The 25,297-nt window shown below is 43.1% G+C and overlaps 1 protein-coding gene across 7 annotated transcripts in view; it reads right to left on the bottom strand.

The window, feature by feature from the left end:
• Positions 1-565: 565 nt before the first annotated feature.
• LOC110491694 (V-type proton ATPase 116 kDa subunit a 1) overlaps positions 566-25,297 on the bottom strand; it is a 39,988-nt gene continuing 15,256 nt past the window's right edge. For 2 of the 7 annotated variants that reach the window (XM_021565331.3, XM_021565332.3), the window contains exons 10-22: positions 22,239-22,451; positions 21,354-21,504; positions 20,922-21,061; positions 20,180-20,343; positions 18,588-18,678; positions 18,319-18,437; positions 17,932-18,148; positions 17,402-17,509; positions 16,609-16,806; positions 15,348-15,365; positions 13,789-13,906; positions 13,245-13,416; positions 566-2,044 (exon numbers count right to left, since the gene is read on the bottom strand). In XM_021565331.3, coding sequence (XP_021421006.2) covers positions 1,951-2,044; positions 13,245-13,416; positions 13,789-13,906; positions 15,348-15,365; positions 16,609-16,806; positions 17,402-17,509; positions 17,932-18,148; positions 18,319-18,437; positions 18,588-18,678; positions 20,180-20,343; positions 20,922-21,061; positions 21,354-21,504; positions 22,239-22,451 — 1,803 coding nt within the window. In that variant the 3' untranslated portion in view covers positions 566-1,950. The remainder of the gene's footprint in view (positions 2,045-13,244; positions 13,417-13,788; positions 13,907-15,347; positions 15,366-16,608; positions 16,807-17,401; positions 17,510-17,931; positions 18,149-18,318; positions 18,438-18,587; positions 18,679-20,179; positions 20,344-20,921; positions 21,062-21,353; positions 21,505-22,238; positions 22,452-25,297) is intronic. The other 5 variants (XM_090202335.1, XM_090202333.1, XM_090202338.1 and 2 more) reach the window with 3 other exon arrangements.

The following is a 25,297-nucleotide window of genomic DNA, read 5'->3' as shown; positions in this document are numbered from 1 at the left end:
GGAAGGGGGGGATTGGGAAGTGGGTGGGATGGCTTGGCAGAGGAGCTCCAATTTTGTGTATTCAGGGCCATGTTGATGTTGTTCCTCTTGTTTCAAACAAAGGAGGCCTGTAAATCTCTGAGGGCTTTACCTTCATACATGGAAATCAATTACTGAAGTATTCAACAATAGACCAGGGAATCAAAAAACCAGGAACCCTAAGAAGTGAGTTCAGAAATCCAGGGATGATGAGGGTGGATGGAAGTATGTGCTTGACCATGGGAATTTGAGGTATCGATGACTGTTAAATGGATAGTTCACCCAAATTACACAAATACATATCGGTTTCCTTACCCTGTAAGCAGTCTATGCTAAAAAGTTAGCATTTGGAGACAGTAGACAGGTACACAAAACCAAAGCATGGATTCCTGTCTTACCTTCCATAGACTGCTTACAGGGTAAGGAAACCAATATGTAATATTGTCATTTGTGTAAAGTACCTTTTAAAGCTGATGGGTATACCTCTGAAAAACTATAGTTACTGTAAACAATGAATAACAATCACAATATGAAAGTGAGGACACTAGGGCCATTCCCCCAAATACTTTGTTTTAATAGTTAGCTTCACAAACACATCTGACTGATATCATGTACAAACATCAACTGACAGAGCACATGTTACACTGCAGAGTAAATTTGACCGTTAACAGGACTTTGTTTTAAATAGGCCAATCCTTCTGCAGGGCATGCACACGCGCACATGTACACACCGACTATGAACACAACACAACAATTCAGATGACCACATTAACCAGTTAAAATATGTATTCGCAGAACGAAAATAATACAAAATAAATATTTGTCGATGACTACATACCATAGGATTGTACTAGAGAGGACTTAATGTGTGTATTTTGATAGATATGTTTCATTACTTGACAGCCCACATCACACACAACCACCGATATGAACCAAAGAGAGTGTTGTTTTCATCACATGAGTTTGAGGGTAGAATAGGCTTCAAACCTAGCATTTAAAATAATATATGTGTAAGTACTACAGTATAATAAACAACAATACAGTTGCTGCGAGTTAGGGGCAAGTAAATGAGTACAGTACAGTAACCAATAGAAAGGCATTTTATGTTTTGATTTAAATATCGCTCTGCCTGCTCCTCAACGGAGCGGGTTCAGAAAATACAGTCAAATCAAACTGCTCCTGAACATGTCCCCATAATCTCCCCCATCTCAATTTGGTCATATCCTTAGCAGGAAGCATCTGTTATGATTTCCTCTTGACACGGTCAGGCTAATAGCTAGATCATGCTGCACAAAACAATATATACAGGGTGAGCCACAACACACAGAGGACATTCTCTTTGAATAGATACACCAGAACATTTTACACCAGTCACATTGAGGGAATGCCATAGGATGCCATAGGATGCCAGAGAATAAAACTTGACAGTGTTGCTACTTTGTCACCGACCCATCGTTTGTTCTCTTCACCACTTTCACAAAATTGTATGATGTTAGTACCAGCAGTGCTACGGGATAGCATCATTACATACACATGTTGTCAACAGCTGTCATTACATAGCCATGCGTTTTGGAATAAACACTCCATGACCATCTTTCATATGAATGAAGAGCGACTGATAAGCTCATGGGTGAAACGCGACAACACACAATATGTAGCAACTTCTTATGGCATCGCGGAAGGAAGGAGGGAGTTTCGTGAAAATGGAAAAACAACAACAACACTTCACAACATTGCGAGGCTGGAGTGGGGCAAAGAGGAGCGTAGACACACAACTCACGAAACCGACACGTCACAACATGGCTCCTAGAGGGGGTAAGAGAGCTGCAGTTTGGGGGTCCATGCAGAAACGTTTATAGAGGGAAAAGTCTGGGGGTGGGGGGTGGGAGGGGGTGTTCGTCTGGGATTTGTCAGGGATGTGGCCGAGCTGGTTTACTCGTCAAATCGCCCCTCCAGGATGCTCTCGAAGGAGAAGGGGACGAACTTGAAGCCCTGTCCCGTGTAGAACTTATTCTGGAACTCCACCCTAAAAAAAAGAGACAAAAAGGACCGCTAAAGATCAGAGGTTTATTGAACAGGTCGATGGATTTTTGGGACGAGGCCTCGAGCCAGCCGCCACAACACAAAACAAAGAAATGGTTGCCTCTCGAATGTCAAGACCAATTACAAATGATCATAGTCAATTATGATACTTCGTCCAACATTTCCTGGACATGAGTCAAAAAGCCTCAAATAAACTTGGACGGTCTTTGGACGGCACCATTATACCACATTTCGGGCTTTAACGAGCAGCATGTTCCTTCCTCAGTTACGAGGCCAGATGCTTGGCAGTAACACCATCTCCTCTCTGAATGAGAACAAACCTTAAAGAAGAAACATTTTAAATCGTGGAACAACTGCTGTCCCTACTTCGCTTTCAAGCTGGATTGTCCTACCGACAGTAGCTGAATATATATTCAACTGGCTGAAAGCAACATACACAGCATCATCCACTTGCTGACAACTGGTGAGAAGCCAAGTGAAGTCAACTTCTTTTTTTGTGCTTACCCAACATTATTTACATTAAGAAAAGGATAAAATTGCTTTTTAACAAGTGGAACACTTCCATTTGCATTTGATTTAAATAACCTGATGTTATACTGCTAAGCTACATGTAGCTAGCCACTTGTCGATCATCCCTTTCTCCAGAGAGGGGGTGGGGGGGGTGGGGTGGGGGGGGGGGGGGGGCAGTATCTTGCCAGTGACTGAGGCTGCACTTCATTCCCTCTCTCCTCTGTCCTCGTTCACTCCTCTGGCAGATCTGAGATGCATGGATGGGTGGAAGGAAGCAATAGCTCCAACTAGTTTCCATCATACTGATTTCCCACAGTTCTATCAAATCTGCCAAGGGAAGTAAGCAAGGGCAGATGGATTAAGATAATGATAATCAATTGCACACAAGGTTCAACTGAAATCGTACTTCCGCTTTTAACCCTTTTTCCACATTTTGTTATGTTACAGCCTTTTTCTAAAATGGATTCCAAAAATGTTTTTCCTCATCAATCTACACACAATACCCCATAATGACAAAGTGAAAACAGGTTTTTAGAAATCTTTTCAAATTTACTAAAAATAAAAAACAGAAATACCTTATTTACATAAGTATTCAGGCCCTTTGCTATGAGACTCGAAATTGAGCTCAATTGTACGGAATTGTCCGTAGAGCTCCGAGACAGGATTGTGTAGAGGTACAGATCTGGGGAAGGGTACCAAAACATTTCTGCAGCATTGAAGGTCTCCAAGAACACAGTGGCCTCCTGTGTTCTTGGAGACAACCAAGACTTTTCCTAGAGTTGGCCTCCTCGCCAAATTGAGCAGTCGGAGCAGAAGGGCCTTGGTCAGGTTGGTGACAAAGAAAAATCAAATTAAATCAAACTTTATTTGTAACATGCGCTGAATACAACAGGTTACTGTGAAATGCTTACAAACCCTTTACCAACAGTGCAGTTCAAGGAAGAGTTAAGAAAATATTTACCAAATAAACTGAAGTAAAAAAGAATAAAATAGTAGCAAAATAAAATAACAATAACTAGGCTATACACAGGGGATACCGGTATCGAGTCAGTGTGCGGGGGGGGGGGGGGGGGGGCAATTTGTACATGTAGGTCCTGGATGGCAGGAAGCTTGGTCCTGGATGGCAGGAAGCTTGGCCCCAGTGATGTACTGGGCCGTACGCACTATCCCCTGTAGCGCCTTGCGGTCAGATGCCGAGCAGTTGCCATTCAAGATGCTCTCAATGGTGCAGCTGTAGAACTTCTTGAGGATCTGGGGACCCATCCCAAATATTTTCTGTCTCCTGAGGGGGCAAATGTGTTGTTGTGCCCTCTTCAGGACTGTGTTGCTGTGTTTGGACAATGATAGTTCGTTAGTGATGTGGACACCAAAGAACTCTCGACCTGCTCCACTACAGCTCCGTCGATGTGAATGGGGGCCTGTTCGTCCCTTCTTTTCCTGTAGTCCACAATCAGCTCCTTTGTCTTGCTCACATTGAGGGAGAGGTTGTTGTCCTGGCACCACACTGCCAGGTCTCTGACCTCATCCCTATAGGCTGTCTCATCGTTATCGGTGAACTTAATGATGGTGTTGGAGTCGTGTTTGGCCAAGCAGTCGTGGGTGAACAGGGAGTACAGGAGGGGACTGAGCACACACCCCTTAGGGGCCCAAGTGTTGGGGATAAGCACGTCAGGAAGTCCAGGATCCAGTTGCAGAGGGAGGTGTTTAGTCCCGGTGTCCTTAGCTTAGTGATGAGCTTTGTGGGCACTATGGTGTTGAACGCTGAGCTGTAGTCAATGAACAGCATTCTCACATAGGTGTTCCTTCTGTCCAGGTGGGAAAGGGCAACGTGGAGTGCGATTGAAATTGCATCATCTGTGGATCTGTTGGGGCGGTATGTGAATGGGAGTGGGTCTAGGGTATCTGAGATAATGCTGTTGATGTGAGCCATGACCAGCCTTTCAAAGCACTTCATGGCTACCGACGTGAGTGCTACGGGGCGATAATCATTTAGGCAGGTTACCTTCGCTTCCTTGGGGACAGGGACTATGGTGTTCTGCTTGAAACATGTAGGTATTACAGACTCGGTCAGCGAGAGGTTAAAAATATCAGTGAAGACACTTGCCAGTTGGTCCACGCATGCTCTGAGTACATGTCCTGGTAATCCGTCTGGCCCCGCGGCTTTGTGAATGTTGACCTGTTTAAAGGTCTTGCTCACATCGGCTACCATCACACAGTCGTCCGCAACAGCTGGTGCTCTCATACATGCTTCAGTGTTGCTTGCCTCGAAGCGAGCATAAAAGGCATTTAGCTCGTCTGGTAGGCTCGTGTCACTGGGCAGCTCACGTCTCGGTTTCTCTTTGTAGTCCGAAATAGTTTTCAAGCCCTGCCACATCCAACGAGTGTCAGAGCCGGTGTAGTAGGATTACATCTTAATCCTGTATTGACGCTTTGCCTGTTTGATGGTTCATCTGAGGTCTTATAAACGTCCAGATTAGTGTCCTGCTCCTTGAAAGCGGCAGCTCTAGCCTTTAGCTCGATGCGGATGTTGCCTGCAATCCATAGCTTTTGGTTGGGATATGTTTGTTCGGTCACTGTGGGGACGTCGTCGTCGATGCACTTATTGACGAAGCCGATGAGGTGGTATACTCCTCAATGACATTGGATGAATCCCGGAACATATTCCAGTCTGTGCTAGCAAAACAGTCCTGTAGTGTAGCATCCATGTCACCTGACTACTTACGTATTGAGCAAGTCACTGGTACTTCCTGCTTTAGTTTTTGCTTGTAAGCAGGAAAACTTGGAGGATAGAATTATGGTCAGATTTGCCATATGGAGGGCGAGGGAGAGCTTTGTAAGCGTCTCTGTGTGTGGAGGTAAGGTGGTGTAGAGTTTTTTCCTCTGGTTGCACATGTGACATGCTGGTAGTAATCAGGTAAAACGGTTTTAAGTATTCCTGCATTGAAGTACCCAGTCACTAGGACCGCCACTTCTGGGTGAGCATTTTCTTGTTTGCTTATGGCCTTATACAGCTCGTTGAGTGCGGTCTTAGTGCCAGCAGCGGTTTGTGGTGGTAAAAAGACGGCTACGAATAATATAGATGAGAACTCTCTTGATAGATAGTGTGGTCTACAGCTTATCATAAGGTACTCTACCTCAGGCGAGCAATACCTCCAGACTTCTTTAATATTAGACATCGCGCATCAGCTGTTATTGACAAATAGACACACACCCCTGCCCCTCGTCTTACCAGACGTATCTTCTCTGTATCTTCGCTGTAGTCGCAGCCAAAGGTGCGTCAACAAAGTACTGAGTAAAGGGTCTGAATACTTATGTAAACGTGAAAAACGGTTATTGCTTTGTCATTGTTGGGTATTGTGTGTAGATTAATGAGGGGAAAAAACGATTTAATACATTTAAGAATAAGGAATAAGAATAAGGCTGTAATGTAACAAAATCTGGAAAAAGTCAACGGGTCTGAATACATTTTGAATGCACTGTACATACACATACTGTACATGCAGTACACATTCAGTGCCTTCAGAAAGTATTCATACCCCTTGACTTTTTCCACATTTGTTGTGTTACAGCCTGAATTTAAAACGTATTAAATTGAGATTCTGTGTCACTTACACACAATACCCCATAATGTCAAAGTGGAATTATGTTTTTAGAAATGTTTACAAATTAAAAATGAAAAGCTGAAATGTATTGAGTCAATATATATTCAATTATTTTGTTATGGCAAGCCTAAATAAGTTGAGGAGTAAAAATGTACTTAAAAAGTCACATAATAAGATGCATGGACTTAACTCTGTTTGCAATAATAGTGTTAACATGATTTTTAAATGACTACACCCCCTCTGTAGCCCACATATACAATTATCTGTAAGGTCCTTAAGTCGAGCAGTGCATTTTAAACACAGATACCACCACAAAGACCAGGGAGATTTTTCTACAAGAGCAGACATTGAATATCCCTAAAACTCAAGGCCAAATATACACTGGAGTTGCTTACCAAGACGACATTGAATGTTCCTGAGTAGCCTAGTTACAGTTTTGACTTCAATTGTCTTGAAAATCTATGGCAAATGGCAATGATCAACAACCAACTTGACAGAGCTTGACAAATGTTTTAAAGAATAATGGATAAATATTGTACAATCCAGGTGTGCAAAGCTCTTAGAGACCCAGAAAGACTCACAACTGTAATCTCTGCCAAAGGTAATTCTAACATGTTTTGACTCAGGGGTTTGAATACCTACAGTGCCTTGCGAAAGTATTCGGCCCCCTTGAACTTTGCGACCTTTTGCCACATTTCAGGCTTCAAACATAAAGATATAAAACTGAAGAATCAACAACAAGTGGGACACAATCATGAAGTGGAACGACATTTATTGGATATTTCAAACTTTTTTAACAAATCCAAAACTGAAAAATTGGGCGTGCAAAATTATTCAGCCCCCTTAAGTTAATACTTTGTAGCGCCACCTTTTGCTGCGATTACAGCTGTAAGTCGCTTGGGGTATGTCTCTATCAGTTTTGCACATCGAGAGACTGACATTTTTTCCCATTCCTCCTTGCAAAACAGCTCGAGCTCAGTGAGGTTGGATGGAGAGCATTTGTGAACAGCAGTTTTCAGTTCTTTCCACAGATTCTCGATTGGATTCAGGTCTGGACTTTGACTTGGCCATTCTAACACCTGGATATGTTTATTTTTGAACCATTCCATTGTAGATTTTGCTTTATGTTTTGGATCATTGTCTTGTTGGAAGACAAATCTCCGTCCCAGTCTCAGGTCTTTTGCAGACTCCATCAGGTTTTCTTCCAGAATGGTCCTGTATTTGGCTCCATCCATCTTCCCATAAATTTTAACCATCTTCCCTGTCCCTGCTGAAGAAAAGCAGGCCCAAACCATGATGCTGCCACCACCATGTTTGACAGTGGGGATGGTGTGTTCAGGGTGATGAGCTGTGTTGCTTTTACGCCAAACATAACGTTTTGCATTGTTGCCAAAAAGTTACATTTTGGTTTCATCTGACCAGAGCACCTTCTTCCACATGTTTGGTGTGTCTCCCAGGTGGCTTGTGGCAAACTTTAAACGACACTTTTTATGGATATCTTTAAGAAATGGCTTTCTTCTTGCCACTCTTCCATAAAGGCCAGATTTGTGCAATATACGATTGTTGTCCTATGGACAGAGTCTCCCACCTCAGCTGTAGATCTCTGCAGTTCATCCAGAGTGATCATGGGCCTCTTGGCTGCATCTCTGATCAGTCTTCTCCTTGTATGAGCTGAAAGTTTAGAGGGATGGCCAGGTCTTGGTAGATTTGCAGTGGTCTGATACTCCTTCCATTTCAATATTATCGCTTGCACAGTGTTCCTTGGGATGTTTAAAGCTTGGGAAATCTTTTTGTATCCAAATCCGGCTTTAAACTTCTTCACAACAGTATCTCGGACCTGCCTGGTGTGTTCCTTGTTCTTCATGATGCTCTCTGCGATTTTAACCGACCTCTGAGACTATCACAGTGCAGGTGCATTTATACGGAGACTTGATTACACACAGGTGGATTGTATTTATCATCATTAGTTATTTAGGTCAACATTGGATCATTCAGTGATCCTCACTGAACTTCTGGAGAGAGTTTGCTGCACTGAAAGTAAAGGGGCTGAATAATTTTGCACGCCCAATTTTTCAGTTTTTGATTTGTTAAAAAAGTTTGAAATATCCAATAAATGTCGTTCCACTTCATGATTGTGTCCCACTTGTTGTTGATTCTTCACAAACAAATACAGTTTTATATCTTTATGTTTGAAGCCTGAAATGTGGCAAAAGGTCGCAAAGTTCAAGGGGGCCAAATACTTTCGCAAGGCACTGTATCTTATCAAGATAGTGTTTTATATTCCACAAATTAACAAAAATATAGAGAATTTTTCTTCCTCTTTGACATTGCAGAGTATTTTGTGGCGATCGTTGACAAAGATGTTACAATTAAATTCATTTTCATCCCACATTGTAACACAACAAAATGTGGAAAAAGTCAAGGGGTGTGAATACTTTCTAAAAGCACTGTACATGGACAGGTTGCGGGGGGCTGACACACTGGGTGCCCAGGGAGCTGTTGTTGTGGGGAGTTAAGTGTTTTGCTCAAGGGCAGGCAATGGCGTCTAGGATCTGATAACAGCAACCTTCCTGTTGCCAGCTCTCACCTTCCGGTGGCTGTCTCGCCTCTCGAACCGCTTAGGTTACCTGCCGCCTAGGGGGCAACGTCCTGGAATGGAACGTCGTATCAGAGCGGTGGGTGACCAAATATGGCCAAAATAAGCACAGTATCCAGAGGCAGACGATCAGATGAGACCCTTCACGTCTTAACATTCCCCTCCTCATCTACACTGGAACTGGAACCCAACCAGATATTAAAATGACATTCATTATGAGAGATTACATTTATTCTCAAATAAGATCATCTTGGAGGTTTGTGGTATTTTTCATATGGCACCAGGACCAGAAACATCAATGGTGCATGCTTCGAATGATATAGGCTATGGACGTTATTGTCAGAATCATCGGTAAACCCAGACCAATGTGACGTACACTGACCACCTTTACATAATGACTCTGGTCTTTGTGCACCCAAAAACTCATTTTTTCTATCCTCCTCTGCTGGACAATTTAGAAGTTCACTTCAATGTTTACATGTTCAGTCAAGTTTTTAATTTATTTATTTATTTTTATGTTCAGTCAAGTTACCGAAAGCCAAGGTGAGAAACTTCAGAGTTAAACGAACAAGGTCAGGCTCTGGTATAGTCACTCTTTCTGGGGTGTGTCCCAAATGGCATCATATTCCTTATATAGTGCACAATTTTTGACCAGAGACCTATGGGCCCTGGTCATAAGTACTGCAGAGCACTATGTAGGGAATAGGGTGCCATTTGGAACGCAACCTGATGTCTTGATGCATTGAAAAAACAAAGAGTGGATTCCCAATTCCCGCTCCTCCTCTCCGGCCTCAGCTGACAGCCATACGAGGGAAGCACGGGAAGTGCCAAGGAATGTCCCACCGCCACAGCAAATATTTAGCTGTCAGAGTTGAGAGGGCAGCATTTAACGGCCCAATGCAGTCAATGACTTGATTTTCCTGTGTTTTATTTACAGTATATTTCCACACTATGATGTTGGAATAATACTGTGAAATTGTGAAAATTATGATAATGCCATTTTAGTGTAAGAGCTGTTTGAAAAGACTGTCTGAAATTTCAACCTGTTTTAGTGGGATAGAGTTTTGGTCTGCCCGGTGACATTTTCATTTACTATATATATATATACATATATATTCAGTTTCATTTACTATATATATATATATATATATATATATATATATATATATATATTCTCATCAGCTGTAGTACAATATGATACAAAACATAGAAAAACAAAACTTTTTCTGCACTGGGCCTTTAATATATTTAGCTGGGCCCTGGTCAAAAGTAGTGCACTATAGGAAATAGGTTGCCATTTTGAATGCACCCATTATTTATGTGAGGTGGTCTACATAGCATTTCCCTGGAGGCCATTTTGAGGAGCTGATAAACTGACTGATGTTTGGGAGAGAGAGCGGTATGGCACTGCACCATTCCAACACTGACAGACTACAGTACAAAGGCAGGCAAGCAGGCGTAAGACATTAGGCTTATACTGGCATCCAACAAAAACACACTCTCCTATACCTCATTTCACAACCATGAGGTAAGATGGTCATTAGTGCTTAATAGCCAGTGCCAGACGAGGAAGGTTTTAAGAAAATAAACCCAACTCTGTACGTAACATGCCAAAAACCTTTACCTAAGAAAGATAGACCACTAACAAAGTAAAAAAGAATGATAGTGAGTTTTTTGTTTATTTAGTTTTCCAATTCTTAAAAATATCGCCTCTCGCCTGTCTACCTACAGTATATGTCTATTTGGTTACACTGCGCAGAGCTATTTTTCCACATGACCTCTATCACTGGAAAACTCAGGGGGAAAAGGACACTTTGGAGAAAGTGAAAAATGGAGTATCGCATGAAGACTGGACAGTTAGTCTGCATCCCAAATGGTACCCTATTCCCGACACATGGGCCTTGGTCAAAAGTAGTGGATTATGTAGGGAATAGGATACCATTTGGGATGCAGCCAAGATAGACTGTGGGGGCTGTGAACTGGATCATCAGTCAGTGGCACACTCCCCTCTGCTAAGGCACTGGATTCACTCCGTGAGTCTTTACCCATCACATTCCACACTCCACTCCACCTCCCGACCATGTGTGCTCTCCTGTGAGTTTACACGAAAACAGATGAGCAGATCCCAAGGTATCTGAACAGCATCAATTTGGAGGTTGCGCAGGGCCATGGATACGGTATACAGAGTCTGTCATTGTGTGTGTGTGTAATGTGTGTGTGTGTGCGTGTGGGGGTGTCTGTGAGCGTGTGTTATGTGTGTGTGTGTGTGTGTGTGTGTGTGTGGGTGTCTGTGAGCGTGTGTAATGTGTGTGTGTGTGTGTGTGTGTGTGTGTGTGTGTGTGTGTGTGTGTGTGTGTCTGTGAGCGTGTGTAATGTGTGTGTGTGTGTAATGTGTGTGTGGGTGTCTGTGAGCGTGTGTAATGTGTGTGTGTGTGTGTGTGTGTGGGTGTCTGTGAGTGTGTGTAATGTGTGTAATGTGTGTGTGTGTGTGGGGGTGTCTGTGAGCGTGTGTAGTGTGTGTGTGTGTGGAATGTGTGTGTGGGTGTCTGTGAGCGTGTGTAATGTGTGTGTGTGTGTGTGTGTGTGTGTGTGTGTGTGTGTGTGTGTGTGTGGGTGTCTGTGAGTGTGTGTAATGTGTGTAATGTGTGTGTGGGGGTGTCTGTGAGCGTGTGTAATGTGTGTGTGTGTGTGTAATGTGTGTGTGTGTGGGTGTCTGTGAGCGTGTGTAATGTGTGTGTGTGTGTGTAATGTGTGTGTGTGTAGGTGTCTGTGAGCGTGTGTAATGTGTGTGTGTGGGTGTCTGTGAGCGTGTGTAATGTGTGTGTGTGTGTGTGAGTGTGTAATGTGTGTGTGTGTAATGTGTGTGTGTGTGTGGGTGTCTGTGAGCGTGTGTAATGTGTGTGTGTGTGTGTGTGTGTGTGTGTGTGTAATGTGTGTGTGTGGGTGTCTGTGAGCGTGTGTAATGTGTAATGTGTGTGTGTGTGTGTGTGTGTGTGTGTAATGTGTGTGTGTGTGTAATGTGTGTGTGTGTGTGTAATGTGTGTGTGTGTGTGTGTGTAATGTGTGTGTGTGTAATGTGTGTGTGTGTGTGTGTGTGTGTAATGTGTGTGTGCAGACGTAGAGTGTCTTCAGAAAGTATTAACACATTTACTTAACACGTCACAAAATAAGTTGCATGGATTCACTCTGTGGGCAATAATAGTGTTTTATATGATTTTTGAATGGCTACCTCATCTCTGCACACCACACATATAAGTATCTGTAAAGTCCCTCAGTCGAGCAGTGAATTTAAAACACAGATTCTTCTTGCAAAAGAAGGGCACCTATTAGTAGATGGGTAAAAAAAAAAGACAGACATTGAATATTCCTTTTGAACATGGTGAAGTTATTAATTACACTTTGGAATGTGTATCAGTACACCTAGTCACTACAAAGACACAGGTGTCCTTCCTAACTCAGTTGCTGGAGAGGAAAGAAACCGCTCAGGGATTTCTCTATGAGGCCAAAGTTGACTTTAAAACAGTTACAGAGTTGAATGGCTGTGATAGGAGGAAACTGAGGATGGATCAACAACATTGTAGTTACTCCACAATTCTAACCAAAATGACTTAGTCAAAAGAAGGAAGCTTTTACAGAATAAAATATTCCTAAATATGCATCCTGTTTGCAACAACGCACTAAAGTAATACTGCAAAAAATGTGGCAAAGCAATTAACTTTTTGTCCTGAATACCAAGTGTTATGTTTGGGGAAAATCCAATAGGATACATTACTGAGTACCAATCTCCATATTTTCAAGCATAGTGGTGGCTGCATCATGTTATCAGTATGCTTGTAATCGTTTAGGACTGGTGAGTGTTTCAGGATAAAAAATAAATGGAATGGAGTGAAGCACAGGCAAAATCTTGGGAAAACTTGGTTCAGTCTGCTTTCCACCAGACACTGGGAAATGAATTAACCTTTCAGAAGGACAATAACCTAAAACACAAGGCCAAATCTACACTGGAGTTGCTTACGAAGAAGACAGTGAATGTTCCTGAGTGGCTGAGTTACAGTTTTGATTTAAATCTACTTGAAAATCTGTGTCAAAACCTGAAAAAATTGTTGTCTAGCAATGATCAACAACCAATATGACAGAGCTTGAAGAATTATGAAAAGAATAATGGGCAGGTGTGGAAAGTTCTTAGAGACGCACACAGAAAGACGCTAAAGTATTGCTTCTACAAAGTATTGACTCAGGGGTGTGAATATTTCTGTATTTCATTTTCAATCAATTTGCTAAAATTTCTAAAAACAAGTTTTCACTTTGTCATTATGGGGTATTGTGTGTAGATGGGTGAGAGGGGGGGAAAAAACTTTTTAATCCATTTTGAATTCAGGCTGTAACACAATCAAAAATGTGTAATAAGTGAAAGGGTAAGAATACTTTCTGAAGGCACTGTATGTGTAGTGTGTACGTGCGTGTTTGAGACTCACCAGTGGAGACGGAGCGCGTGCAGGAAGGCGGACAGGCCTTCCATGATGAGCAGGATGCACACGGTGAGCATGGCGAAGGCCGCGAAGATGATTGACAGGCCGAAGAAGCCGCCTCCGCTCCTGGAGGATAGGCCCAGGTGCATCACCATCGTCCAAAGCACCTCCGACAGCTCTGTGGATAGAGAGAGAGAAAGAAGGAAAGAAAAAAAAGAAAGATAGAAAGGGGAAAGAGAGGTAGAAAGAGACAGACGGGAGATAGGGAGGTGAGAAGTGAGCGATGTAAGGCGTTCATTCCACCAGTAGGTCGTTATCCACCAATTAGTGTCAACCCTCTTGCCATGTAGTATGTGCATGATTGAGTAAGTGAGAGATAGAAAAGAACCGTATTGCATGTGCACTATGCTTGTGTTATGAGTGCGTGCCTGCTCGTTGTGTGTGTGCGCGCGCATGTATTTCTAGGTGCACAGAGTACGTAGTTACATGCACGTGCACAGTATATTCACCTGTGTGTAGTGTGTGTGTGCAGTGTGTGGGTAACACTCACGTGCATGGGCCAGACTGAGGGCCCAGAGTCGCAGGTAGGAGGCAGTGTTGGAGATGCAGCCCAGGCAGTATTCTATGGTGTGGATGGCCTGGTGGACCGCCACATCTCCAAAGTCAAACTGCAGAGAGAGGAGGTGCTCATCAGGGATGTGTTCTAAGATCAATGCTCCTTCCATTGGAACAGCATGTGCACTAAGACCTACTGCCATTCCGATGGAAACTAGATGTCTACTATTAACAATGGTCATTCCACTGGAAGCTACACAGATCTAGGCTATGGTCATGGTCAGTAGGAACAAAACAGAAAAAAAAGGATTTGAAAGAGAGTAAAAAGGAAAGAAACAGGGAGGTACCACCTGAGCTTGTCTAATAAAAACACAGATTTTTGTTTTCCATTGCAAAAAGGTTTTGTTACAGTGTGCCCTGCTGAACATGACTCTGGCTGGTGCTGTTCAAATTCACTTTACAGTTGACTGTAAGTATGCTGTAATTCCATACTGAGTGAATTGTACCTCAAGAGGTTGCTTTATCTAATCTATCCACAACTACCGGTAATGTGGCTTTCTTCCCTTGCGTATGAGATGTGAAAAACATGAGAATCAAAATCATTCAGTTTAGCTTGGCAAGGGCAAGGCTTCCTTTTTCCATCCCTCTCTTTTGTCCTTCGATCTGCTCACAGTTCACGGAAAAGCCAGCGCTGGCTCTCATTGTTCTACTTGAAAAGGGCTTCCAACGTGATTCGCTAAGAAAAACAACACTACTGCACAGTACATGTTGCAATGGCAAATGTAAGAAGCTGAATAGCTCAGATATTGGTTTTCATCCAACATCCAGATATCAATAGCAAAACATTACAGCAACAATAAAATCATGCCTTTTTGATATCTCAATGCACATTGGTGGGGATGGATGGACTGAGGATTGGTGAGAAAGGAGATGCAGAGAAAAATAAAAAGTGAGCAATCAGATGGTATGGCTAAATGTTAGTTAATGAAAGGGAATCCAATCAAAACTGTTTTTTGATGCACTTGCCTTGCCTTGCTACACACATACACGCATACACACACACACATGCTGTCCCGCCACCCACAACCCGCCAACCCCTCTTTACGCTACTGCTACCCTCTGTTCATCATATATGCATTGTCACTTTAACCATATTTACATGTACATACTACCTCAATCCGCCTGACTAACCGGTGTCTGTGTGTAGCCTTGCTACTGTTATAGCCTCGCTACTGTATATAGCCTCGCTACTGTTTTTCACTGTCTTTTTACTGTTGTTTTTATTTCTTTACTTACCTATTGTTCACCCAATACCTTTTTTGCACTATTAGTTAGAGCCTGTAAGTAAGCATTTCACTGTAAGTGCTACACCTGTTGTATTCGGCACACGTGACAAATAAACTTTGATTTGATTTGATGCACACACACGTCATTCTTGGGTGGTTGACAGAGAGTGGGTAGGTAGGCAGGTTGGGTAAACAGACAGGGCACAGAATACTGTCATTGGGGACAGGCAGACGCACAGCATGCCGGGATGCACGGCCTGGCTCTTACCGGTTCCTCCTCTGCATGCTTGAAAGTAAGCAGAGGTCAAAGGTTAGTGGCAGGGTTCAGGAATCAATTTGTTATATGACTACCGTGATGGCAAAAAATGATCACAAAAAAATGAATAGCATGCATTACATAACATTCTATGGCGCTTTGCGACAACATAATAACAGTTTTAGTTAATCCAGCATTTTGCTAAATGTTTAAACGTTCAGAAAAGGTGCCAGAGAATGTCTGGTTGGCCTTCCAGTGAATCATTACTTTAAAAGATGCTCCCAACACCCACAATGAAATTATATCATCTTGGACACAGTACACATTTCATAGTAGTCGTAGTTTGTATTACAGAACAAGCCAGCAATTTTTTTGTAAACATACAAACCTTTTCATAAGAAATCATCAAAGTATACTCTTATTGGACTATCAAGTACACTTTCTCTGTAAAAAACAAACCTCTTACCAGGATATATAATGTAACATTAGGCCTACATGAAAAACCCCAGAACCTCTGACTCAGAAACAATATTTTCCAAATTCCATTCCCTGATGCAATGACTCACTGAGGCTGGTTCTCATGCAAAATCACCTCACTGTTTACTTTTCTGAACCCACTGGAAACAGAAAATCCATTTCTTATCTCTTCCATTCCATCCCCCCTGCCCTCACTTGTACCCCCCCCCCCCCCCTTCACTCAATAACACACAGAAAGAAGCGCTGCTATTTGAAACACTCGTCTAAGAGGAAGACGATGTAACGAAGCTACGTAGTGAGGGTACATTAATGGGTTTTATGTAGCTGCGACAGGTTATAGCAAGTCATTGCTGCTGCATAAGGAATAGAGTGAAGCAGTATGTGCTGTAGTCTACAAAGATACCACAAATTCTGTAAAAAGGTCCACAGACTCATCCCTTTAAAAGGGTTTCAAATGGTTTGAGAGAAAGATCCAGAGGAAGAGCTATACTGTAGTTATGAATGAGAGGTTTTAAAAGGTGTGATAAAGAACGGGATGATTTCAAATGAGAGAGGGGAACGAAGTGCTTTCTAATGAGAAAGAGATACAACGTTTGAAAGGGAGAAAGGTCATAATACATGTTTAAGAATGGCAGAAGGAAGTAAGGTCCGAAGTGGGAAGATATTCGATTCTATTCTAAGCTGAGAGAAAACCAGATGATAGATATTTTTTTTAAATTAACTTTCAGTCTGAAATTATGGTACTTCAGAGCCAAAATGTCAGAAAGGTACGTGGTCAGTTAACCCCTTGGCTCACCTCGTCTCCGTCCTCAGAGTGCTGTGAGAGCGCGTCGTGGTCCATGATACCAGCTTCGTCCTCCGTGGGCCCGTTGCCCACCCGCACCCCTCCGAATTTCTGTGTGCCCTGTTGGGTGAGTCCGGTTGATGAGGACACGCCTGTTTGCTCTAAAGATTGCTCTAGATTCTCTGCAGGGCATTCTTCCCTCTTCTGTGACTAGATACAAAAGCCACAAGATCTGTGTCTGGCTTAAAGCACGCCTTGGGGTGTTATGTTTCCGTTTGGCACTTAGGGGGGCACCCAACAAGCAGATTGATATAAAAAAAATATGTAAAATATATGTAAAATACATGTAAAAATGTTAATCATGTATGCAAAATACATGTAAAATATATGGAAAAAAAGACATGGAAAATATATGTCAAATATTTAAAATTATGGGGAATATTGTACAAATTGGAGACTTGTTAGGTGCCACTAATATGCCAAACAAGCAAAGCTAGCCCTGTGTTAATCAAATAACAAAATAAATATTTTTTACATGCAGCTAAATTATTTCTAATCTCTTTGTAATCTTTTATCAAAATATAGCAAAGTAAATATACTTGTTTTACTTCACAGATTTTCCAAGGCATGCTTTAAAGCATCATTGTATGGCAAAACACAACCAAGCACAACATTACAGAAATAAAACATACAGTCCATAGAAACGAAAGGCCACGAAAAAAGCGAAAGAAAACGACAACAGGTTCTCAAAAACAGGTAATCAACTAGAGTCGTAAAGGTTAAAGGTTAGATCTGATGAACATACCAGGTGCTTTTTCCACAGGTGCTGGCGCCGAAGCACCATAGTTTTCACTATCAGCATACAGGGAACACATGCAAGGGCAATCAGCACCAAAACAATCTGGATCCCCATCTATAGATTCAAAACAGAGAGAACGTTAACAGACAACATTTTGGGGACATGGAGCCTTATCAGCGACATAGGCTAACTCGCTCTCCGGGACCCTGGCTGCGCCCCCAATAGCCTAAAATAGTGACCACCTTTCCCGTTCCTTTGATTGCACTGGTGTGAGCGAGAGAGAGAGAGAGAGAGAGAGAGAGGGAGGGGGTAAAAGTGTTGAAAAGCTGAAAGGGTCGTAACAGGCACACCTCAAGGGTCTATCTTCTCATCTGTTAAGTTCTTTCTGATGGGAGCAGACAAAGGAAAGAAGACGAGGAAATTAAGTCACTTTTTGAGTCACTATTGAGATGCAGCCCCATATGCCACTGGGCATCAAAGGGACCAGAGTAGCTAGGAGAGACCGAGGGATGGAGGGAAGGGTCCCCCGGTCACACCTGTCCCCGGTAGAGAGGCTTATTGGTGACGTCGCCGTAGTTGAAGAGACACATGTTGATGAAGGCAATGAGGAGGCTGGGCGCGTCCTTGGAGGTGAAAGCGTCGTAGGCCGTCCACTTGTAGAAGACCAGGATAATGAGGTAGCCGAACAGGCTGGCCATGAAGACAATCTCAGGGATGAAGCCCAGGAAGATGTTCAGGGGCTTCTTGAAGTACCTGGCCCACAGTAAGAGAAAATAAAATATGAGAAGAGGAGAAGAGAATAACATTATTGACCATTACGTTTTCATGAATGAACCTTTTGTCTTTGGCACTCTGGTTTACAGGTAAAAGGTCAAAACGGACATCCAGACCACATACAGCATTAAACACAGAGGGGTACGTACAGGTGGTTGAACAGGCTGAGAGAGACGCCAAACATCATGTGGATCACTCCCAGGATCACAGACATCTTCATCTTGAAGGAGTTAAGGAAGGTCAACTTGTTGGTGGCAATGTTCCAGATCTGAAGATCACAAAGAAGAGGCGTAGATAAAGAGCTCTCATTGTCGAGATGACTCCCGGTAAGTGCAGACAGATAGACAGACACAGAGAAACAGAGGGACGGACAATATAACAGTTCAGACAGACAGACTGACTGGGCAGACAGACTTACCGGGTCTATACCCAGTGGATAGGGGCCATTGAAGACACCCGGCACGGCTGGGTCCAGCTGCAGCACCTTATTTTCATTGAGAGTTTCAAACCTAGATATATTATAGACAATTGAAGTGAACAATTTGTAGAGCGTTGCTATCATTGACAGACAGTATACATAAAGGGGGTTCTAGTATGCATTGCTGGAAAGTGCACCAATATTAGATTTTAAAAAGCCTGGTATAATAAATGAAGTGCCCTGTAATATACCCCAGATGGAACTTTCAATAAATCAGATTTTGTATATAAATAAATAAAGACTTGCTAAATGTCCCTCTGTACACTCACTGTGACTTCTCTGAAGATTTTAAACTCTAAAAGTCAAAGCCGTTGGGGGTACTAAGCTAACATATGAAATTATTTTAAGATGGTCATACTATGGATCATTTAGCAATTTGATTTGGAATTTTAAGACCCCGCAGTGCTAGAGGAGTCACTACAGACCTGGGTTTGATCCCAAGACGTATCACAACCGGCTGTGACCGGGAGTCCCACAGGGAGGAGCACAATTGGCCCAGCATCGTCCAGGTTAGGAGAGGGTTTGGCCGGGAGGGCTTTTCTTGGCTCATCGCGCTCTAGCGACTCCTTGTGGCGGGCCGGGCGCCTGCAGGCTGACCTCGTCGTCAGTTGAATAGTGTTTCCTCCGACACATTGGTGCGGCTGGCTTCCGGATTAAGGCGGGTGGATGTAAAGAAGCGCGGTTTGGCGGGTCATGTTTCGGAGGACGCATGACTTAACCTTCGCCTCCTGAGCCCGTTGAGGAGTTGCAGCGATGAGACAAGATCGAAATCGGGGAGATAATTGGGGTAAAATACAAGAAAAAAGAAAAAATATGATACAATTTTGAACTTGGCCTTTAATACTACAGCGCCTAGAAATGCATTGAATTAAACATTCATAAATGGCAAAAAAGACAGTTAAAAAATAAATCATAAGGAATAAGGTTTTGAAGTGTCTATCCTATATCTAGGCGATATAAGAAAGCTCAGGGAATATTTTAGTTTTTTTGGACACATATTCAACCCCTTATTTTTGTTGCCACAAAACCACCTCCATACTTCCATTTGTTTGTATGGGTTACTTTCAGACGAGTCCCATGACACTTGTGGGGGTCATAGAGCAAAACAGAGCAATGTTTCCCCTTTCCATAGTGGGGTCATATTAGTTTGTATCTCAAACGGTTCCGAGGCACATCAGTGTTACCAACTTCAGAAGAGTTTAACATCCGCTCATCATGACAGTGTTAAAATTAGGTGAATTAAAATGTTTTCACCAAGTTATACTACACAAAAAGGACACCTTTCGTGGAAAAACCCGGCTTCTACATTAACTGGAATGAAAGTTTGAGTATTTTTATTTTTTTACAATATGTTAAACAGCAATCATGCTATTGAAATCTCCCGTGGTGGGTGTATCCTTTTGTTGTTAGCTAATGTCAAAGCTTGTTACCAAGAACTGCCTTCACCCAATTGGCTGTCGCGCAGTCGCGTGAGTGATTGGTTGGTTATTGGTGGATTTATAGGTAGGACAGTTAACTGACGGATAACTTACGTCCAGTTGGCTCCCTTGGGGCTGAACATGGGCCGGACACTCCAACCGGAGCCAAACATGTTGAGGGATTTGGAAAAGCAATCGTTGTAGATGATACCGGTGTAGACAGAGAAGATTCCCATCAGCAGGATGATGTAGCGTCCAGCGAATACCATGTTGAACATCTGCCAGGGCAGGGAGAGTATGAACACACATTGGAGCACTGGCCTGGGTCATGTTCATTGGCACAGAAAGGAAAAAACGTACAGAGAGGGAAAACGTAGACCAGTCCAATAAGAAACAATCATTTTAATTTCCCTTTGTAAAACGTTGGAAAATGTTTTCTGTTGCGTACCCTAATGAACACGACCCAGGCCTCACCGGGTAAAGAATGCATCCGTCATTGCCTGTACCAGCCATCATTCAACACTCAACTACACCAAACACTAAAACATTACTTAAATTGCCCCAAGTTATGTAGCCTACTGTACAAGAGAGGGTAGTTTGCCAAATTAAATCTACAATACATTGGCCTAATTATCTCCTTCCTCCCAAAGTGTGCACTTGCTCACATCCCTTCACTGACTTTAAAGGAACTAAGTGTTATAAGAAACATGGTGGAAACTCCCCCTGGCCCATTCATTCCCCAATCCAATGCTTTTAGGTTTGTGAGAAGTAGTGAACGAGTGCACACTTCAGGAGAAAGGAGATATGAATCGAATCGGAAGCACACAATGTCATCAGCGCTCTTGGTGGGACGTACCTCATTGTCAGTCTTCTGGGAGAGGATGCGGCTCTCTCGGATGACCAGGTAGAGGGCGGCACAGGTCATCAGCACACCGTGACCCATGTCCCCGAACATGACGGCAAACAGGAAAGGGAAAGTGATGATGGTGTACGGTGCTGTAGGAAGGAGCACACAATAAGACACATCACAGTGGACAGTACAACACAATGGCATGGGGGAAAACAACAACAAGATACAGATAGAGACACAAGCAACACAAGAGACAAAACAAGAGACAAAGCAACACAAGACACAAAACACACAGAGACATGACAGTTATGTAGACACAACAAAACAGACAGACAAAACAACACACAAAGACACAACAGCATACATAGACACAACAACAACGACAGAAAGACACAACAACAACAACACAGAGGCACACAGTGTAGACGTGTATGTCACCTGGGTTAATCTCCCGGTAATTTCCGATCCCGTAAGCGTCCACGATGTTCTGGAATCCAGAGGTGAACTTATTGGTCTTGTTGAAGGTGGGCGGAGTCTGCTTGGTGGTCATCCTGTTGAGAATGGAGGGCACTGTGGAGCCACTCCTCTCCTGTAAAACACACCAATCCACAATGAGTCACCGCTATGGGGTGAAGTTTGTCCTAGGTACAACTCTAGGATCAGCTTCCCCTCCCCCAATCCTAACCTTAATCATTAGTGAGGAAAATGCAAATCTGACCCAAGATCAGCATCTAGGGGAAACTTCACCCTATACCAGAATTACCTGACAAATGCCAATTCACCTTCGCAAGCCCATTACAAACCTGATACAGCCAATACACAAACACCATTTTCATATTTTCAGATGACTCAGTGAGGAGGTTGCCACATCACTTAGATCAATGAGTAATGGGAGAAGGAACATACCCCAGGTCAGTTCTGCAGACCAAAGACTGGGCAGAAGCACTGTTGTATTTGGCTACATGATAACATTACATCAACGTTGGCCTATTCCTGTAATTTCATTTAGCTTTAGATAAGAACAGGGCACAGAAAGAGTACATTCCATAGACCTCTGGGTGAACTGGTGAAAATTGTGCGTGTTGTTAGTTTAGTTTGCCTGGCAAAACAGATTGCACAATGACAATCTGTATGTATTTGATATCTAGCAATATAATTTATCCCTTTATTATGATTACTGTCCAATTCCAAGTATTTCTATTCGACTCAAATTCTATGGTGTTTATAAAGAATGCAATTTATTTAACAGGAAGTGAGGTAATGAACTAAAGGGAGGTTCCTGCCTCAGAGCTCTAATCCTTCTGATTTGCAGACCCGACTCACCGTTCCTCGGCGCAGGGCGAACTGGATGGAGTCCAGGTCGGATACAGGGCACCACACCTCGGCGATCAGGCACTTCTGGGTGACGTCGATGTTGCACAGGTTCAGCGTGTGGTAAATGGCCTTCATCTTCCTCACCTTGATGAACCACACCCTCATGGTCTTGGCTGCAGCCTGGAGCACCCTCTGTCTGTGGTCCTCTGTCTGGTTCAGCACCTGCACGGGAGAAAAGAGGGTTTTGTTAGCCCGTTGAGCTAAAGCCTAGGTATTATTTCGGGGGAGCTAACGCAAGTCTTCAGGTCGTTGGTGCAGTTTAATGATTAAATATCTGGTTTTGGACCTGCACAGACAACAAGATGGTGTTAGCTAAGCCTAGGTAGTAGGTATTATCTCAGGGGAGCTAAAGCAAGTCTTCAGGCCTCAGATGGTTCAGACATAGACCGTGTCCAAATACCCATACTTGCATTCTAAATAGTAGCCATTTTAGGTATGCGAAAATATTACGTATTATAGTATATGACATTTCCAAAATCGAGTATGCTTTAAATGCCAGGATGTTATACTCACTTCGGCTTTTCATCTAGTAGAATTCGCTGCACACTTTTGAGGAAAATAATCGTCTTTCCAGGCACATGTGTTTGACAACAGCTGATAGTCAGCTGATAATGAGATAAGGGGACACACTGTAACCAAGTGAGCAAATAGCGGGTATCAATGAAATTGCACATTAGACGACGCATTCTTAGGAAGGGTGAGCCGAGTATGTTGATATTTTTTGCTTACTGTATTAACTTTGACTAAACAGTATGTAGTTTTAGTAAGTAGTAGGAAAAACAGATTTCAGAGAGAGGGAGTCTTCCCTTTCAAGCAGAACCACATAATTTTTTTTATAAGGATAGAGTTCAACACAATTATTGTTATACGAGGCCGAAAGACCTCTACCGACTAGTACTGAGATACTGCACATGTGCACATCCCAACATCGAGAACATTGTGCGACTTAAACCAACAGTATAAAGGGACTGTGCAACACAAGCACACACATAGAAATGTGCTTTCCGGAACAATTTATGATTGCCATTGCCATATGTTGTTGATTAGCATGCAACACTGTCACACAAACACAAAAGCCCTGTGTAACAAGAATGATGTATTGGAAAACGCAAGCCTGAGAAAGGAACAAGGGGTAACTGGGTAACTTCCTCACTTGCAACAGTGAAGGGTGGCGTTCCTACCTGAAAGACGTTGCATCGCATCAACCAATCGTTACGCGCCACACCATCGACTGCATAGTCGGGCATCATATTGCTGTATCATATGATGTGGTTATTTGATATGCAAGCGTCTGCAACGTAGTGAGGCAGGAACAAACCATTTGGGACAGTTCATGGGCCCTGTTTGGATGGAACTCCAATCCTACAATCATACAGTGCCTTCAGAAAGTATTCACACTCCTTGACTTATTCCACATTTTGTTGTGTTACATCCGGAATTCAAAATGGATTAGATAGATAATTTTTCTCACCCACCTAGACACAATACCCCACGACGACAAAGTGAAAACATGTTTTTAAAATGTTAGCAAGTTGGTTGTTGATTGTTGCTAGACAGCCATTTTACAGTCTTGCTATAGATTTTCAAGGAGATTTGAGTCAAAACTGTAACTAGGCCACTCAGAAACATTCAATGTCGTATTGGTAAGCAACTCCAGTGTATATTTGGCCTTGTGTTTTAGGTTATTGTCCTGCTGAAAGGTCGATGTTGGAAAGCAAACTGAACCAGGTTTTCCTCTACTACACTATCTACCAAGTGAGTTTTCATCTATATTATTCTTGCCGTCTATTTACCACCACAAAACGCTGCTGGCACTAAGACCGCACTCAACAAGCTGTATAAGGCCATAAGAAAACAAGAAAATGCTCATGCAGACGCGGCACTCCTAGTGGTCGGGGACTTTAACGCAGGCAAACTTAAATCCGTTTTGCCTAGTTTCTATCAGCATGTCACATGTGCAACCAGAGAAAAAAAACTCTAGGCCACCTTTACTCCACACACAGAGACGCGTACAAAGCTCTCCCTCGCCCTCCATTTGGAAAATCTGACCATAATTCTATCCTCCAAGTTTTCCTGCTTACAAGCAAAAACTAAAGCAGGAAGTACCAGTGACTCGCTCAATACGGAAGTGGTCAGATGACATGGATGCTACGCTACAGGACTGTTTTGCGAGCACAGACTGGAATATGTTCCGGGATTCATCCAATGTCATTGAGGAGTATACCACCTCATCGGCTCGACGTCGTACCTACTATGACCGTATGTACATATCCCAACCAGAAGCTTTGGATTACAGGCAACATCCGCACGAGCTGAAGGCTAGAGCTGCCACTTTCAAGGAGCGGGACACTAATCCGGACGCTTATTAGAAATCCCACTATGCCCTCAGACAAACCATCAAACAGGCAAAGCGTTGATACAAGACAAAGATTGAATCCTACTATACCGGCTCTAACACTCAGGGCTTGCAAACTATTACGGACTATTAAGGAAAACCCAGCCGCGAGCTGTCCAGTGATGCGAGCCTACCAGACGAGCTAAATGCCTTTTATGCTCGCTTTGAGGCAAGCAACACTGAAGCAACACTGAAGACTGCACAGACGGATTACCAGGACATGTACTCAGAGCATGCAGTGTGGTGCCTGGACAACAACCTCTCCTTCAATGTGAGCAAGACAAAGGAGCTGATCATAGACTACAGGAAAAGGTGGGCCGAACAGGCCCCCATTAACATCGGCGGGGCTGTAGTTGAGCAGGTCGAGAGTTTCAAGTTCCTTGGTGTCCACATCACCAACAAACTATCATGGTCCAAACACAGCAAGACAGTTGTGAAGAGGGCACGACAAACACCTTTTCCCCCTCAGGAGACAGAAAAGATTTGGCATGGGTACCCAGAACATCAAAAAGTTCTACAGCTGCACCATCGAGAGCATCCTGACCAGTTGCATCACCGTCTGGTATGGCAACTGCTCGGCATTTGACAGTAAGGCGCTACAGAGGGTAGTGCG

Source organism: Oncorhynchus mykiss, chromosome 16 (genome assembly GCF_057628025.1).
Source record: "Oncorhynchus mykiss isolate SJ-2025 chromosome 16, ASM5762802v1, whole genome shotgun sequence".
In the NCBI taxonomy this organism is placed as follows: Eukaryota; Metazoa; Chordata; class Actinopteri; order Salmoniformes; family Salmonidae; genus Oncorhynchus; species Oncorhynchus mykiss.
This window is presented reverse-complemented; position numbering and strand designations above follow the sequence as displayed.